Source organism: Cyprinodon variegatus, unplaced genomic scaffold, assembly GCF_000732505.1.
Source record: "Cyprinodon variegatus isolate N-32 unplaced genomic scaffold, C_variegatus-1.0 Scaffold109, whole genome shotgun sequence".
Classification (NCBI taxonomy): Eukaryota; Metazoa; Chordata; class Actinopteri; order Cyprinodontiformes; family Cyprinodontidae; genus Cyprinodon; species Cyprinodon variegatus.
The window spans coordinates 232439-249808 of NW_015150562.1; the positions used below are offsets into that span (position 1 = coordinate 232439).

Genomic DNA, 17370 nt, shown 5'->3' on the forward strand with positions numbered 1-17370 from the left:
ACATATATATATATACATATATATATATACATATACATACACACATACATATACACACACACATATATATATACACACACACATGTATATATATATATATATATATATATATATATATATATATATATAGTTTGTTCATAAGACATAAAAGGTTATCTGTTTATATATTACATACCTTGTTATATGGAATAATTTTAAGTGACATGTATCGATCTTCTTTATCCAGAATCTATGATTCATATAGCAGATGGATCGATAGGGAATTTAACTGAAAGCCAAATTCACAATCCAAGTCAAACCACATTAACAATAGTTTGCTGATGTGGCATCTAAACAGTATCCCTATTTAAATAAATTTAAACCAAATTAATAGGATTTTCAGGTCCATGATGAGCTGATGGAATCTCAGATCAGAAATGTAAATCTGCAGCTGTACTTGACAGCATTTAGAAAAACAACACACAAAACCAAATAAAAAGACATTAACAAGAAGAGTCTCAGTACATGATATCTGTGCTTTATAAAGATGAAATCTATAAAACACTGCAACATTCCTTCACTCGTACATGTTAGAATTACAAAAATAAAATAAACCTTTTACGGTCAGAGTTTGTGAACATTTGTTGCTCTTAGCATTACATGAGAACATAAACTTGAGGGGGGGAACAAAAAAACAGTAGTTTACCATTAAACCTGAGACATGGACTCAACACGCTCATTCAACACTACTTCAGTTAATACTTATTTCAATATGTGAAATGACACTCGGGCAGATACGCCACAACTACTAATCAAGTTCAGATAAATATTATCTACATATTAAAATCACTTTTAGGTAAGACGGACTGAATAAAATCTAAGACTTCATTAAAAAAAGTTAAGAGATTAATACATGTGAATCATAAAACAGAGTTAAGATACAAAAAAGTATACTTTTTAAGTCAGAGCTATTTTCTGGCTAGCTTCCTTTGTACAGCACCGTAGCATCTGATGATAAAGTGCTCTGTTTCTTATCTCTCTCATCCTCTAAAATCAGAAAATAAAAAATGTTGCATTTTGGAAATTTACATTACAAAAAATGTACTAACAAATTTCCTCTATGGAGAAGTCTTTAAGATTCAGCAGTAAAACATTAGTGCCTACTAAGGATGCTTTTATAAGCCTCAGTCTTTTTTTTTTTCACAGTGCATCTGAGAGTCATCTATCCTCTTCATCTTTCCCAAAGATCTTCCTTCTGGGAATTTGCAGCAGCTGATCAGAAATGGACCACTTGAGGTCTTGGTGAGGAGAGGGGATAACAGTAGCAGCAGCAACCCCCCCAGATTAAATGCTCTTCCATGAAAAAGCATTTATTCTGAAGATTTGCATCTTGAAAAATGTATATTTGTCTGGTTCACACTTTGCCCTTCGCCAAGGCCATTCGCTGTGCCACAGTCTTGACAGGAACTTCCCTGCGGATCACTTTTACATGGATAAAGAGCGTTGCTGGGGACAGACTGGAACCATCTGCCTTCAGTAGGTGAACATGTCGATACCCTGAGAGGAAAAAGCATTTGAAAACATGTTACAATAGAACAATCTGGGGGGGAAAAGTGACACTTTACTGCGATGAAGCAGAGCCTTTTCAGGGTACCTGTGCGGAGGCTTGTGAAAGGCAACGTGAACTGTCCCACGAAGTCGTTCTTGGCAGTGTGGTCGTGATCATGAACAACAAAGCGCACCAGAGCCAGTTCAGGGACCTGCAGCTGGAAGCTTAGAGTGCAGTCCCATCTTGGGTTGAAACCTGTAGAGGGCGCACAAGAGCTGTAAATAAGTCCTGTGGATTTCCTAATGTAAAGCAGACCACTTATAAATAATAAAAACATCTAACAACTACAATATGTAGCTTCTTCTGTTTTGGTTGTTACTGAAATATACATTAAGTCAGCAGATAATAATTAATTAATTATTTAAAGGATAAAGCCTATCCAAGGCAACCTGGTCCTTATGGAGAAAAGTAATCACCCTGAAATTGAAATAACTGGCAGGAGTCGTTTGGATGGATTATGAAGCACAGGGCTTTGCATAAATGTTTTGATTCAGCTGCAATACAGGGTTTTTACTCATGAGTAAACTTTTATAAGCCACTCCAAAATTCTAATATTTTTTTATGCTTCAAGTCATTCAGATGTGGACTCGTTTTTTTATTTTTTATTTTATTCTTTATTTCGAACATGCAAGAGAAAAACAAAAAAACAATAAAACAATGTTTAAAAACATTGGAGAGAAAAACAACAAACAAGGTACCCTTCTTTCCTAAATTAATATACCTCTATTACATGTGCAAAAAGGAGTAGGAAGAAGTAAAACTTATGTACTCCTACCCCTTTAATTCTTGTATTTCTTCATTCTTCACTCGTTAGTGTGGTTAAATCTTTGCCCTCCTCCATTATCCAAGTGTTATGGCTAAAAACTAATGGCAAGATATTTCTCCCTCAATGTTTTCTGGTAGAGAGCAGAGTTTATGTTTCTATTCATTTCTGAAAGTCCTCTGTTAGTTTCATGCCAGGCGTGCTTCCCTTCTAAATAGTTTCACTTTTGCTCCTTTCATTCCACAGACAAGTTTTTCAAAAGTCTTGGAGGCAATAAAATTTGCTTTCAGGTAAATGTGAGATGAGCCGAGGTCGGCCCCTTCCAAGAAGTTTCAGCTATGTTCCAAGTTTTCTCTACATGTGAATTGTGACTCTTACTGTTGTTAACTGCACTCCCAAAATCTTAGAAAATACTTCTTGTTTACTCTTTCCACTCAAACGAATGACACTAAATTTCCCATCTGTTTTAGAATTGATTAAGATCAGAGAGTTACCCAAAGCAGGTGCTGCTGCAGCGGAACCATTAAAACCATTAAGGGCACCAGCCTTCCCAGTATAACTCTCTGTTTATGCCACTGAACTGGCACAGGCACAGAATGGACATGCCACACTGAAAAAATAACTAATACATCACAACATATTAGTTATTGATGTTTGTAGTCTTAATGCACAAAATCCTAAATATGTCTCAGGTCATTCTATTTTTTCCTTTTAATTTTCTGCTGCTTTTTTTTATAAACAAATATAATTTCATAGAATAATATCAATGAATAAACAATATGATTTAACTCTCACAGCTGTATAACCACAAGCCTGCTAAAACCAGTTATACTTTGATACCTAATTGGTTTTATTGGACATTACCGTTGTTGTCAATGCGCTGGGTTTTATTTCTCGCCTTATCGATGGGCACTCCATGGATTTCTACCACCACCTGCGGGTCTACGATGGAGCTGGCTTTCTCTATATTTGTTTTTGGCAGTTGTTGAGCAGATATGATCTAAAACAAAAGAACGACAATAAACGTAAAGGAAATGCATTAGAGAAATGTGTCAATATTTCTTGATATAGGTTAAAGGCGGTAACTTGCAAGGTATTAAAATCTAAAGAAAAACAAATCAGTAGAGATTTAAGGAATTTCTGTGAGATAATAATTAGGTTAGTTCCAAATAAGCCCAGTTTTAACGGCTCACTTTGATGGTCAGCTGGGTGGGGGTGTGCCCGGGGCCTCCGCCTGTGTTCTCCGGGTTAAAGTTGGACGTCGGGCTGCGCATAAAGCTGGGCTTCAGAATATAGCCACAGCGGCCATTGGGGAGGAAGCGACCCTGGTTGAGGTCCATTTGCTCCCCGGGGGTCTGGAAGTTAAGAGCCACTAAAGGACAACAGAGAGGGAAGTGAAGCCATCAGCATGAAAGAAAAATAAAGAAGTCAAACTGAAACATGAAACTAAAAAAAAAAAAAAAAAAAAGGCAAACAAACATAATCCCAAACACCCAAAGGATGACTTTTCAACTTGAATAGATCTAAACTGCTGTAGTATTGCAGCCTCTACTGCTGTTTACCAACCCATGTGGCAGCCGCCGTTCCACATTTCCTGAGGATCAAAGTTGGATGACTGGAGGCGCTGGCCAGAGGGGTAGATCCGGCTCAGCTGCTTGCAGTTGTGCTGCACAAAAAGCTTCCCTGGATATGAAGAGATGGAAAACAGCATGAGATGAAATGAAGCACTGGAGGATGATTACACATTCAGTACTGAAAAGGCTTGACACCACTAATCTTTTGTTTTACTTCCTCTATTTATACCAGAGTCTTTGATGAGTCTGAGCGCCTCGTTTTCAGAGAAAGAGGACATTTCATCCGGGGTGCATTTAGATGCACTTTCAAACCCTCGGAAGGAGACGCTCTTGCAGTACACCACCAGCTTTGAAAGCTCGGGGCTCAGCTTGGAACAGACCTAAGAACAGAAAATGTTTAACCCCTAATGGTTAATTAGGTTAAACATTTACTTTTGACGCAGAAACAATTTGAGTCTTAAACATCTGAACTGACCTTTGCAGGATCGCCCTTCGGCGTGTTCTTGTTCATGCTTCCTTGTTCATCCTCAAAGCTTGAGGAGAAGCTGGGGAAGCTTGCGTTCTTTTCCAGCTGACCAAGGTGAGGAGTGTGCCTCTTCCCCTTTACCAAGATCCGCCCCTTAAGCTCCTGGAAGAAAAAGTAATGGGTACAAATGATTTGATTAGAAAAGCAGACAGTCTAACAAAGTTGGAAGGAGTTCCCAGCGTGTGTGAGAGTGTATACTTCAGGGGAAGGAAGCTCTTTCAGGGGCAGGTCGCTGAGAGGCTTGGTTAGCAGCTTCTTCCCCAGAATGGTGCGAAGGTGTTTAGCCATGACAGCCTGCTGCTCCACAGAGCAGTGGTTCTCCAGGGAGAGGATCAGGGGGTACGGGGACGCCTGCAGGGAGAAACACACATTCAGGTAATGCTAAAAAGATCCAGTTAATAGTGTAAATTAGGGCTGCAACTAACGGTTCTTTTGCACATTGATTCATCTGTTGATTATTTTTTCGATTAGTCCATTAACAATCAGAAAGAAAAAGATTCTGTAAAGGCTTTTTATGAATTTAAAACAAGTGAAACTCAAATTTTTCCACTTTAGGAGTTCTGGATAGAGCATATTGACAGACACATTTTTGTAATCTTAAATGCAAACTTATAAATAATAAAAAAAAAAGAAAATTACTGCTCTAAGTAGGTTGCTCTGTCAGCTAAAGGCATGTTTTAGTCTCTATACCCCAGTTAAGGATTAATCGATTACTAAATAAGTTGACGATTATTTCCATAATCGATTAATCACTATTAATTGTGTCAGCCTTAGTGTAAATCCAAACCAAAATACCAGCTACCGGAGAAGCTGCAAGCATTAAAGGGAAGAAAAACAGGTCTAGGCGATGAGTCATACCTTAAAGGCGTACTGGTTGATGGTTTCAATGACCTCCTTAAAAGGAACCTTGGAGGTGAGGGTGTGGCCGTGGTAAATGGCAGGCTCGCCTTTATCTCCATCCCAGCAATCCAGCTCCACACAGCGGCAGCCCTGATTCAGAGCCCTGACAGGGGGAACACATTCATGTCACCATATAGATAACCGCTCTGCTGCCTTGGTTAAAACCAAGCTCCCTAAAGAGGTTTTATTTCTCTCCCTGTCAACACACCGGATGTAAGGCTCTGTGCTGCTGGCGCCCGTCACCTGGTCCTTGGTGAGGTAGGTGTTGTGTGATGAGGAGATGAAGTAGTGCGCCAGGGGCTGGGTCATGTCCTGATAGATCTGACCATGTTCGGGGTTAAAGGCGTCGTTTTCCATCGATAGCATGTAGGTAATGAAACCATTCTTTGTCATGCACATCTTCTTCTGAGCTGCAATCAATGGTGAAAATAAAAACAATAATCACTTTTGGATGATTACTGATTTTATATATATATCTCTACTATAAAAGAAACTGTTGCTTTGCAAATGCAATTAATTGTCCAGCCCTAGTGTCATTTGTCATTGTCTTTTACACAATTGTATTGATTAGATTATGTGAATGTTATTTTACCCATGTTTTAGCTGTTTTTGTTTACCTGTACTGTTTTATGTTTTATTTATTTATTTTTATTTTCTGTACAGCAATTTGGTCAGCTGTGGTTTCTTTTAAGTGCTTAACAAATACAATTGGATTGGAAGTACAAAACAAAGTTAAATATACAGAACTTCAAAAAGACTGGATAATTACAGAATAAAGCATTTTAAAAGCATTGAAATAATAAACTAAGGAATTTTACACTTAACTAATTAGTTTGAGCATAAAACAACACTTATACAGTTAATGTTTTTAAGACACAATTACTGTTATGTCTCTCTTATAAAACTAAAATGGTGAGACAAAAATCAAAGAGGCCCCTGCTTTTATTGCTTGAATAGCTGGTTCCAAGGACCTACCCAAGTCATCAAACTCATAGGCGAGTATGAGATTTCGTGCTCTATTCAGAGAGGCGTCCTCTCCCTGGTCTCCCAGGAAGTCTCGCAGCTCCGCCATGGTAAGCACAGAACCGCTGCTGGAGTAGTGCCTGAACACGGCGTCCAGCTCAGGTCGTCGCATGAGCTCCCTGAAGAATTCCTCGATCTCATTGTGATCCAGGCGGCCGTCGCAGGATTTATCACAGCGCTGGGACACAAGGCAAAGGAAACATACCCTTTATAATACGCTTTGTTCACGAAACGGTTTCAAAATCCTGGATGGAAATATTTCAACCCAACTCTGAGCACTTTATAAATATGGGGAGTGGAGAAGGAGGATGAAAACAAGAGATTGCTGCAGCAAAGTGTTGACACAGCAGATATTAATTCCACCTAAGCAAAGACATAACCTCAAAGAGCAAATAAACATGCAGAGGGATAGTAATTAAACAGAGACTGGAATTTAGATCATCATAGAAACCTGAAAACGCACTAAATAGACCATAAAACTCCTAAGCTGATATTAGTGACATTTAACAGAGAGGAGGCAGACCATGAGGCCCGGAAATAATGTCCCCACCTTGAATAAACAGCGAGCATGCTGCTCGTTCAGGTCGATGTTGATCATCTGCAGCAGCCGTCTGACCTCTTCGTAGGTCATCTTACCATCCTGGTTTTCATCTGCACGCTTCAGATAGCCACGGATCCAATTGTAGAGGGTTAAAGAAAAACAAAGAGGAAACTTTGCAAAGACAACAGTGCATTACCATAAAACTGAACAACCTATCCCAACTCTAATCTAAGAACATTGAGTTAGTGCCCTAAAACCTTGCGTGAGATAATAAGATCAAAAGGTGTATGTAGTGGAAATATTTTCTATGTTGATCTGATTTATCAAATAATCTATGACTTCATCTTTTTTTTCTCCCGTCTGAAGGCCTTGCATTGTTAGCAGGTGAAATACAAGGAAATTTAAAACAAAACACCCAATGGCCTTTCCCAGAAAACTAAGACTCTTAAGACCTCAACGGTAATTTCCTTGCATGTTTTTATATCCAGCTTGGATTCAAGCACCTAAAACAAACATAGGCCTTTAGCAAACAAACAGGACGTGATTGCCTCTAACCCGATCAGTAGGGCAGCCATTTGAATAAGAGGCCTTGAGCCAGAGACACATTCAAAGGTTGCAGGAGTTCAAGACCCTTGATCAAAAAATAAATTGTGCAAAGATAAGAAATGCGATGTTTGCAAAGGGTGTTATTTTCTCCCATGTATAAAGTTAGAAGCTTAATTATGAGATTAAAAATCTAAAGCTAAATATTTATTTACTTGAAGGGATTTTAAGGATCTCCACCAGGGATACTAATAAATACTGAAGGTACTTTAAACATGAATATACACCAGAACCATGGATAGTTATATATCTGATACTGAGACAGGCTCACCTGAGTGATTGTAATCAACATTTCACAGTTAGACTATATTTAGAAAAGCCTTTTGAAACATAATAATTACGTCTCACCTCAGCTATGCTAAGTGCAGTGACAGCAGAGTTAGTTACCATAGCAATGCTGCCTCAGTTACTGATGATTTGCTTTTTTCATATATGTTTTTTTAGGATATTGGTCCAGCTTTTCCTTCTGTGTCATATGTGTGACACGCTCCTGTAGGAAGCGGAGACCTCGCACCCAGCACTGGGCCTCTTCAGCAGAGGGGCACATCAGGTCCAGGCTCTTCCTGGATCCCTTGAAGATCACTGTGAAGCACTGGTTGTCTGGCATCGTCCCGGACAGCCGCCTCAGAGCATCCGACTGGCAGCCTTCGCTCACACAGTCCACCTCTGTCACTGCAACTGGTGGTAAAACAGAAGGCAGAGTTTGGCGTGTTTTCAGGGCCAAAGCAGGTCACAGCACCAACACAGAGCGGCTAAAGATCAGGTGTTATAAAGGGTTGTAAAACCCATTAAAGCAAACTGATTGTAAAGTTTAAGGTTGTGAAATCACAGTAAAGCCTTAAAAGAACCTTTGATGAACATAAAAAAGCATTATGCAGCTGTTTTTCAGCTATAAATATCCAGTTAAATTACTTGTTAGCAGGTTTTCATTTTTAAAATCTGCAGCACAGAGCATTTCATCACTGGACTTCAGCGGCTTCTTGATCACAACCAACATTTGCTGATGCAGCCAAGGCTTTTCTAAGAGCCGTAAATCTGTAAATCTCACGTTTAAGAAGAGCCCACAAGCTCTTAATGAGATTCAGTCAGGTGGGGAAGGGGGGCCAGCTCATTAGCCGCTCATCTTTGAGGCCTTATTTAAAGCTACAACCTCTTCCTGGGCCTCTAGAAATCCGGCAACGTGCCCACAAATGTTGATTGTAAGAGCTGGAAACAGTTAAAGCTTGACCTGTACATGTAGTCATCAGGTCCTGTATTCTGTAATAGTTCTACATGTTTTCAATGTGTCTTTGCTCCAGCACACCTGCATCAAATGATTGAGCAATCTGCCCAGCAGCCAGCACGGCCTGCAGAGGTCTGTTAATCTCCCATTCATTCAAGTCAGTCAAGGGGAGGTGGTGGAAAAAAAACATAAACATATAGGAGACCACTCTCCTGTTGACAGGGGTTGAATGTAATAAGCTTTGAAAATCCTGAGAGCAAAATTATGTTTTTTTTTGCTATGAACCGTTTAATAATAACACAGTTATTTTTTATATATCATAAAATCACAGTTTTATTTTACAGACCAATTGAAAATGGTTCATAAGATAGAAGCTAAAGAAATACGAAACCAGATTTTGATAAACGTTTTGAATATAAAAATCAGAAAAGTGTGGCATGGATTTGTAATATTTTCCACTGTGCTTTGATATGCGAAAATACAAACCAGCCAACATCCTTCAGAAGTATAAGTATTACATAAAGTTCACCTATGCATGGTTATATTTCTGCAAAAATGGGTCTGTTAAGGTTTAAGTGATTTGTCAGAGAAGGCAGGACCATGAAGACCATTGAAAAGAAGTCAAATCTTGATGGATGATAAAAATTCCCAGAATTTTTTGGGATAAACAATAAAAGGATTGTCATTCAGTTTAAATCCAAAGTACTTCCACATCCACGTCACAGCTGTCCGCTTGAAATCAACTGCATCTCAATTTTTCCAAATCTCAGCTAGCGTTTCTCCTGCTTGCTATTCCTCTGTTATAAGACTCTCATGCAGCACCTTGCAACGCTAAGGAAAAGGAAACGGAAGGGGTGAATAGAGATTGATACGATCTTCAGTAAAAGCAGAGAAAGAGAGACAGAAGGAAGACAAACAAGGATGCAAAACCTCATTTAAGTTTATTGTACAAATAATTGATTCATCAATTATAGTCACTGGCCTAAATGATGGAGAAGTTTTATGCAGGGTTCTCTGTCAAGAAATGAACTTGCTCCTGACTAATTGACCCTGTTACACTGTGCAATTTTATCAATATTAAGGACGAGGGTCAAATGAACTTATATAGGATGCCAAGTTTGATGTGTGCTTATTATAAAATGACAGTTTACTACTAAACAGGAACAGAACAGCAATAATTTGCCTTATCATAGTCAAACTAAACAGACAACATGAATGAAGCCCTTGTAATTTGGGCATTTATGTGCAAACAAATCAGAAAAAAATTCTCATGATTTCTTTACTGATTTATAATTAAAGAGTAAATAAAAAAAATACAAAAAACACCCATATGCATAACATGACATACAAAAAGAGTACTTGAGAGGACAAGCGCTTTTCTATCAGCTGATTAAAGACGTACTTCATAGCCGACAGTCAGTTATTGTTGATTATCTTTGGTTTCAAACACTAACAGTCATCCTTTGTGAACTTGTTTCATTGCGATGTAAAATCACAGATTTAGAGATTCCACCGAAGATTTCCCCACGATTCTCCTTCAATCATTCTCTTTTACTGCACGGCCCATGCCAGCTAAGCCACAACTTTTTTACTGTTTTAGCACCAAGAAACCCATAGTCGATTGATAACCCAGTTGTGCAACAACTAGTGTTTGTCCTCACAATAGCCACATTCTCCCACTAAAGGCCATAAAAACCTCCTCTCCCCACCTCTTAAAAATGTCTCCACATTCTCTCCTTGTGATTATCCAGGAGATGTGGCAGAAGTAACATGCATGTGTTTATGTTTGGAGTAGAGCATTCAGTCAGTGGACTGTTGGCCGAATGCTTTGGAGCATTAGACACAACCATCCGTGTCTGCAGGCGTCAGACTTTGAGAGGGTGCTAAAAATAAAAAAAAAGAATCCAAAAACTAAGCAAACCAAGACTTGATCCTCTGCAGACTGTAAAGTGTCTCATGACGCTATCAGCTGAAGTGGTTAGGCTGGTCTCATGTGGCTTTGTTGTCACCGTTGAAGGGTGTGCTACAATCTGAATGCATCTATTTTTAGCTGCAAAAGAATCAAAAGGCCTTCACCATTTACTCAACTTGAGCCCGCCCCCTGCCCCACCCCACAGGTCCCTCAGATCGGCATTAAAACCGTAAATTCAGCATCAACATAAACAGAGAAGGAACACCTGAGACAAAGGTCGGGCAATAAAAGAAAGTGAGTGTTTCCATTTACGTCAGCAGACAATTGAGCAGCAAAGCTTCACGAAATGGAGAATGTGATGCTTTTAGTATATCAACAATCAAAAACTGAGATATGATTTTTGTTTGTGTGTCATCATGAGTCACATATCAGCCACACAATACTAACATCTATTTGACAGAGCTTCAATAGGACATGTTTTCACCTGTTAAGAAAATATTAAGCAAATAATTCAGTCAGACAAATGGTTCATTTATTTTTTCCCTCATTCAACACAGAGATTACAAATAAACAAGGAAATTAATGCATCTGCGCAAAAACAATTCAGCATTATGGTGAAATCTATTCCGCCTGGATGGACAAACAGGGACTTTAGATCACCTGGGTCTTTATTGTACTGCAGGCATCTCCAAAGTCGGTCCTTGAGGGCCGCTGTCCTGCAGGTTTTGGAGGTTTCCCTGCTCCAGCACAGCTGATTTACATTGATAGTTGATTAACAGGCTTTTGCTGAATTGCGATCATCAGAATCAGTTGTGCTAAAGCAGAGAAACCTCTAAAACCTGCAGGACAGCGCCCTCGAGGACCGACTTTGGGGATGCCTGCTGTACTGTTTAAAGACAGTGGTATCTTATTTTGCAACATTTTGCTTTTTGGTTTGGCAATTTAACCAAACCTAAGTCTAAAGTTGTTTAAACTCAAAAACAGTCACAGAATTATTATTCACTAAAGCTCTTTTAATTGTCCATGTACTGAATTGTGCTATACAACTAAACTTGCCTTTGCAAAGATTTCCCCACAATTCTCCTTCAGCCATTGTCTTCTGCAGCCCGGTACATACCAGCTAAGACTTACCTTTCTTACTGTTTCAGCACCAAGAAGCCAATAGTCTCTGCAACCCAGTTATGCAACAATCAGTGTTTGTCCTCAAAACAACCACATTCTTCTGCTAAAGGCCATAAAAACTGGGGTTTGAACCTACAACCCTCTGGTAGCAGGACAATTTCCTGCATCCTACTCTACTGTCACCTCCATTACTTATTATTACAATACTGCATAGATGAAGGAAATGTAAAAAACAATCCTTTAAAGATTTTGCATAACATATGCTGATGAAGATTCTCAGTCATCCAGGTAATACTCCTTCCGTAAAAGTTTAAAAAAAACAATCCACCAGACTTGGTTTCCAAGGTTTGAAGACGTGTCGCTTCCCCTTTTTGAATTGAAAAAGCTTCCCGGAGGGGAAGCGAAACGTCTTCAAACCTTGGAAACCAAGTCCGGTGGATTGTTTTTTAAACTTTTCCGGAATTTGCATAACATAGTTGATAAAAAGAAATCATTGATGCAAATTTGTAGGTGCACGTCCATAATGGGAATTCCCCAGTTTGCCACATCCCAGTTCAGCACTGCAGCTCCTCATCTTGTCCCTTTTACAAGCTGTGTTGGTTTTGTGTTCACAATGAATGTTATAGTGGATAAATTAATACATCATCTCAAGTATTCCTGTATTACCAATGCACAGTATAAAACATAAGATTTTCTTCATCTTTATAAACAGTTCATCACAGCCAGTGTGACAGTGCTACATTTATTAGGCTATTCATTAGTTTTCCATTTGCATCTGTAACTGTTACTGCTATGAGTTCTTGATTGATATATTATTTCCTGACCGCTGGGTTTTGCACATGCTTCTCTCCCGTTTTGCATACAATTTCCTGGAAGCAGATTGCCTTGCATGCATGTTCGCTACCGTAATAGAGTTTTTCTATTGACTGATCAGTAGATGAAGTTGTTAACAGCTGATCATCATTCTAAATATCAAATGCTGCCGGATAGTTATTGTAGATTGTCAAGAAGACAATGGCCCACCTTCAACATGTCTCAATGTGTGAAATATATCCATATATTTTATGCCACAAACAAAGATTTCTCCATGATTTTCCCACAATCATCATCTTTCGCCTGGTATTATAAAAGGTTATCAATGCCAAAACGTTAGACCCCACCCAAAAACATTTCTTTAAATACCTTTTTGATTTTTTTGAATGTTATTTATATTTTCAGTAGTTTGGTAGTTGAAAATAAAGCAAAAGCAGAAAGACATTAATATGCTTTAATTATTTATCGCAGCAGCATTCACCAGTACTATCAAATATAATTAGTTGGTAAATGTGCTGCCTTCTATGCATTCAGAGGTTGGATGACATGAATGCTCACTTAAGCTAATGTTGGTGCTTTATAATCTGAAAAAAAAAAAAAATAGATCTTCTGCCTTTTAACAAAGCACTAACATGCATACTTATGCTGCTTACAGGATATTTTAGCTTTATCAGTCCGGTACCTTTAATTCCAACCAATATTAGTTCTTTAGAAGTGCTCAGACAAGATGACCTACTTTAAACAATCCTTTTCTCTCCCTATTCTGATGCTTCGGTGTTTGAACAAATTGCATTTGCTTCATCTAGAGTCCTGGAGGAACTGAGAAGCAACTGAACAGGTGCGTGTTTTCTGTGAAAACATAGAGGCACTTAAAGCAATAAGAGACCAAATTTCTGAGATTCTTGTTCTACATTTACTGTGAGAAAAACTGCATTTTGCAAGTAAGTGAGAACACGTTGTAAACCAAAACAGATTTGGCTCCTTAACTTGGTTCCAGGAAAAATTCAGACATAATCTACTTTGCATGCTTCCGATTCCGGTCAATTCCCAGCAACCTTCGAACAGACAATTACTGAGCATTCACTTAATTGCCTCTAAATCAGCTGGTAAATATTTTAGAACGAAGAATACAAAAGAATCACAAAAGCAAAACTGGCTTCTGTTAAATATACAAATCTGAAACAATGTTAAGAATCAAGTCTAACCTCTTTTGTGAGCTGATGACAGATGGCTGCTGGAGATTTGAAAGACTGATGAAAAGAGCTTTAGTTATCAGTTTTGTCTAACTTTCTGGAAACACCTGCAGCGATAACATCCTTCAGACTCTGTCTTCTCTGCTTGAGTATTATTTAACCATTTATTTCACCTGCTGCAAACGGGAACAAATAGTATCCCCATGAAGGAGCCGGTTCTTTTTTGGCTTCTATACCCTTTAAACCATGCAGTTGTGGACCATAAAAATACTATTTTAAAGAAAGCAAAAGTAACATGAAAAGAAAGAATAATGCTGACGAGAATTAGGAGCAGGTTCTATTTAATTATAGACCAGACACCTTTGAAGCAGCATGTGAGGTATTTCCATGTTCACTGCCTGTAGGTTAGGCTGAACTTCCTTACAAGCTGAAATGCTTGGGTTTCCTTTCGTCATTCCCATTACAGCATATGTTCCAGGTTATTTACAGTCTTGAGAGACAATTTTTCCTGCTTGTTTTATAACTAACTTCCCTTCCCTGCCGAATCACCATTTTGTTAATTACCATAAATCTATCCAATCCAATCCTTCTGATGATCCCTTTGCATGCACCGCTTTGAGTCTGACTTACATGTCTGCTGGGATTTGCCTTTGAGGGAGCTTTTTGTCGTCTCACACCAAACGGTGAGCCCGTCCTCCAGCAGCTTCAGGCTGCGGCTCTTCTGCCATTTCAGAGAGCGAACTTTCACCATGCTGCAGCCCTGCATCATCACTTGGATGTCCTCATTGTCCAAAATGCCTGCAGTGGACACAGACAGTAGAACATAAGCAGAGCTCAAAAATGATTTATTTTGGGAGATAAGAACAAATAAGTTGTTTCCACTTGTGAGCAATAATGCATAGAAATTCAATCTCTTATTTTAATTACATTTGGACTTTTTAAACAATGAATTAAGCTGATTCAACAGACATTAAATTATGAAGCTGTAACCACCGCTCTCCCGCTCACGCCCCCCATGTTTTCTATGCAAACCTTGAAGCCATTAGATCATTGTTTATGCTGAAGTGAATTTGAAATTTAATTTCATGCTTTGGCAAGATACATTTTCACAAACCAAAAGCAATATAAAGAACTTTCTTTAACTTTTGCATTTCTATAGCTAATCTGTAAATACATGACAATCATTGTTGTGAACGCACCAAGGTAAGATAGCTCCTCTTCACTCCACAGCTAATCAAATAAAGATCAATATTATGGACAAAATCTTAAAAAAGTAAGATATAACTTGATCTAAGGGTACCACAGGAAATCAGAAATCATGCAAGCATTAAAGTTTTTTTGTGACTATTTTACCAGTAAATGGTTTTATAGTGTTTTTTTTTTCTGATCTAAATGTTGGGAACATTTCAGACATTGAGAGGCAAAACCTCTTGGATGCAAAAACAGGAAGCATCAGATCAGTTTATTAGTCATCGATATTAATCTATGCAATCCATGAAGTATCGCTGTTGCAGTCTGGAATTAATTAGGCCTTATTAATTAATCAATTAATAATCAGATAGTAAAAGGTTCCTTAAAGAAGACTTTTTGCTAAATTTGAACAGGTGAAACTAAATCTTTTCCACTTGAGATGTTCTGAATAGAGCACAATGAAAGAAAACTTTTTTTTTTAATCTTAAATGCAAAATATTTACATTTTTCTTTAACAATTTTGATATAAGTACTCCTCTAAGTGGGTCGATCTGTCAGCTAAAGACATGTTTTACATTCTCTATACTCCAGTTAATGATTAATTGATTACTAAATTAGTTGACGGTTATTTCAACAACCGAGTAATCACGATTAATTGGATTTATTTTTTCAGCCCTAGAATGGATCACTTTTTTTCTTACAAGTCCAACAAAAACTGTCATAATTTAAATACCAAATCAAGCTATACAATCCTTGTCATGGAAGCTAAATTGATTAAAGCAAAGCAGTTAGTGATAATTCATTCTTCTTAAGATGTATGTTAAACCAGATAAATCTATTTTAACTTTAGAGTTTGGATGACATTTTATCAACACAATCTTAAATTTACTTTTTCCGTTGCGCCTGTACTAATATCTTTTCTATTTGACTTTGCTTTTTCTGTTAAACTGCCACAGAAGCTGCAGTAGGAGAGTGGAAAGCAGGTAGAATCTGGAGCAGAACACATCTCTTAAGAATAAAATAATTAAATAAAATGATGATACAACAGGAAGAATAACCTGAGAGAGAAATAAGCTTGAGGAAGCATTTATTGATGGGTATGAAAAGCAACGGCTTCATTTCAAGGTTACAGTCGAGGCTAAACACAGAAACCTATTCCTAAGTGTTACAAACAAAGGAAATGCAGCCTTCCTCTGCTTTAAGAAATGTCATTTAATTTAATCTTTTATTAAATCCAAATTTAAATGTACTTTTTAAATGTCTTGCAACTTAATTGATCCTAGAGTCCTCAATTGTCCTTTTCCCCCAAATCTGTGTTCTTAAATATTTTACTAAATCACAACAGAAAGATAAAAAGCTTTAGAAAATTACCTTTAAAAGAAACTGCTTTAAAAAAGACTTACATGTCCTTTCAAACAAGTCAGAACTAGTCTGCTTCCACAAAAAAAAAAATACTAATTACATGTTTTACACAAACATGGTCTTTTATTTTAGGCTCTGTTCAGACTGAGCTGTTAGGCCTCTGTTGCTTTTATCCAGATAAATGTAAGCTGTTTTACTCACACTTTATGGGACGGGGGGCTTAAACATTAGATAAAGACATTGGAACATTTTTAAAGCGGTGTATAACCTTTCCTTCTTGACAGACATGTCAACCTTTAGATCATCTATGCTTTTATGCATTTATTGCCTCCTGGCAGAGGTTTTATCTGTTTTTACACCTCCAGATTGTTTTTTCCACTTCTAAGGTCGCACTTTGAGATGGTTTTAAAATGTAAACTGCTGCACAAATAAAATGCATTATCAAGATGATTAAACATTACCACACCTTCTTCCTGACCCACCTGCTGTGTTCCTGAGTCTTTACTTGGCTGACTGTTTACCAAATGCTCTTAAACAAACTCCTCAGGCCTTCAGCTGAGATTAAAGAACACAGAGTAGGTGTACTCGTTACTAAAAAAGATGAATTCTGCAGCGAAAATGTTCCACTCAAGTTTATTTAGGAGCATTAAGAGTGAAGAGTACTAAATACAAATGCATGCCACACAGTTCAGATTTTAATTGGTAATAACCAGAAAAAGAATGTTAATCCTTTATCCTCCTCTTCACAATAATCTCCCTTTTCTGTTGTTATTTCATATAAAAGCTCAATAGAAATCATTGCATACGTGCATATATCTAAGTTTATCAGTGCTGTAAAGAAAAATGTAAAAAAAGGTTCTGTCTTTAAACCATACTGGATAAATAATCAACTTAGAATTGAATCATAGCTATTTAAAAAATAACCATAAAGTGCCCTGAGGCCAATGTCTACTAAGACCACTGCTGACCTAAAAGTACCAAAATACCAAAGAAAATATATATATATATATATATATATATATATATATATATATATA

At 37.7% G+C, this 17370-nt stretch overlaps 1 protein-coding gene across 1 annotated transcript in view; it reads right to left on the reverse strand.

The window, feature by feature from the left end:
* Positions 1-509: 509 nt before the first annotated feature.
* The window catches only part of LOC107084767 (1-phosphatidylinositol 4,5-bisphosphate phosphodiesterase delta-3-A-like), a 29812-nt gene continuing 12951 nt past the window's right edge, over positions 510-17370 (reverse strand). Inside the window, exons 2-15 of the mRNA XM_015374767.1 lie at positions 14411-14578; positions 7968-8196; positions 6925-7054; positions 6327-6552; positions 5560-5761; positions 5310-5454; positions 4650-4802; positions 4401-4553; positions 4155-4305; positions 3918-4034; positions 3545-3723; positions 3216-3351; positions 1634-1783; positions 510-1536 (exon numbers count right to left, since the gene is read on the reverse strand). Coding sequence (XP_015230253.1) covers positions 1394-1536; positions 1634-1783; positions 3216-3351; positions 3545-3723; positions 3918-4034; positions 4155-4305; positions 4401-4553; positions 4650-4802; positions 5310-5454; positions 5560-5761; positions 6327-6552; positions 6925-7054; positions 7968-8196; positions 14411-14578 — 2282 coding nt within the window. The 3' untranslated portion in view covers positions 510-1393. The remainder of the gene's footprint in view (positions 1537-1633; positions 1784-3215; positions 3352-3544; positions 3724-3917; positions 4035-4154; positions 4306-4400; positions 4554-4649; positions 4803-5309; positions 5455-5559; positions 5762-6326; positions 6553-6924; positions 7055-7967; positions 8197-14410; positions 14579-17370) is intronic.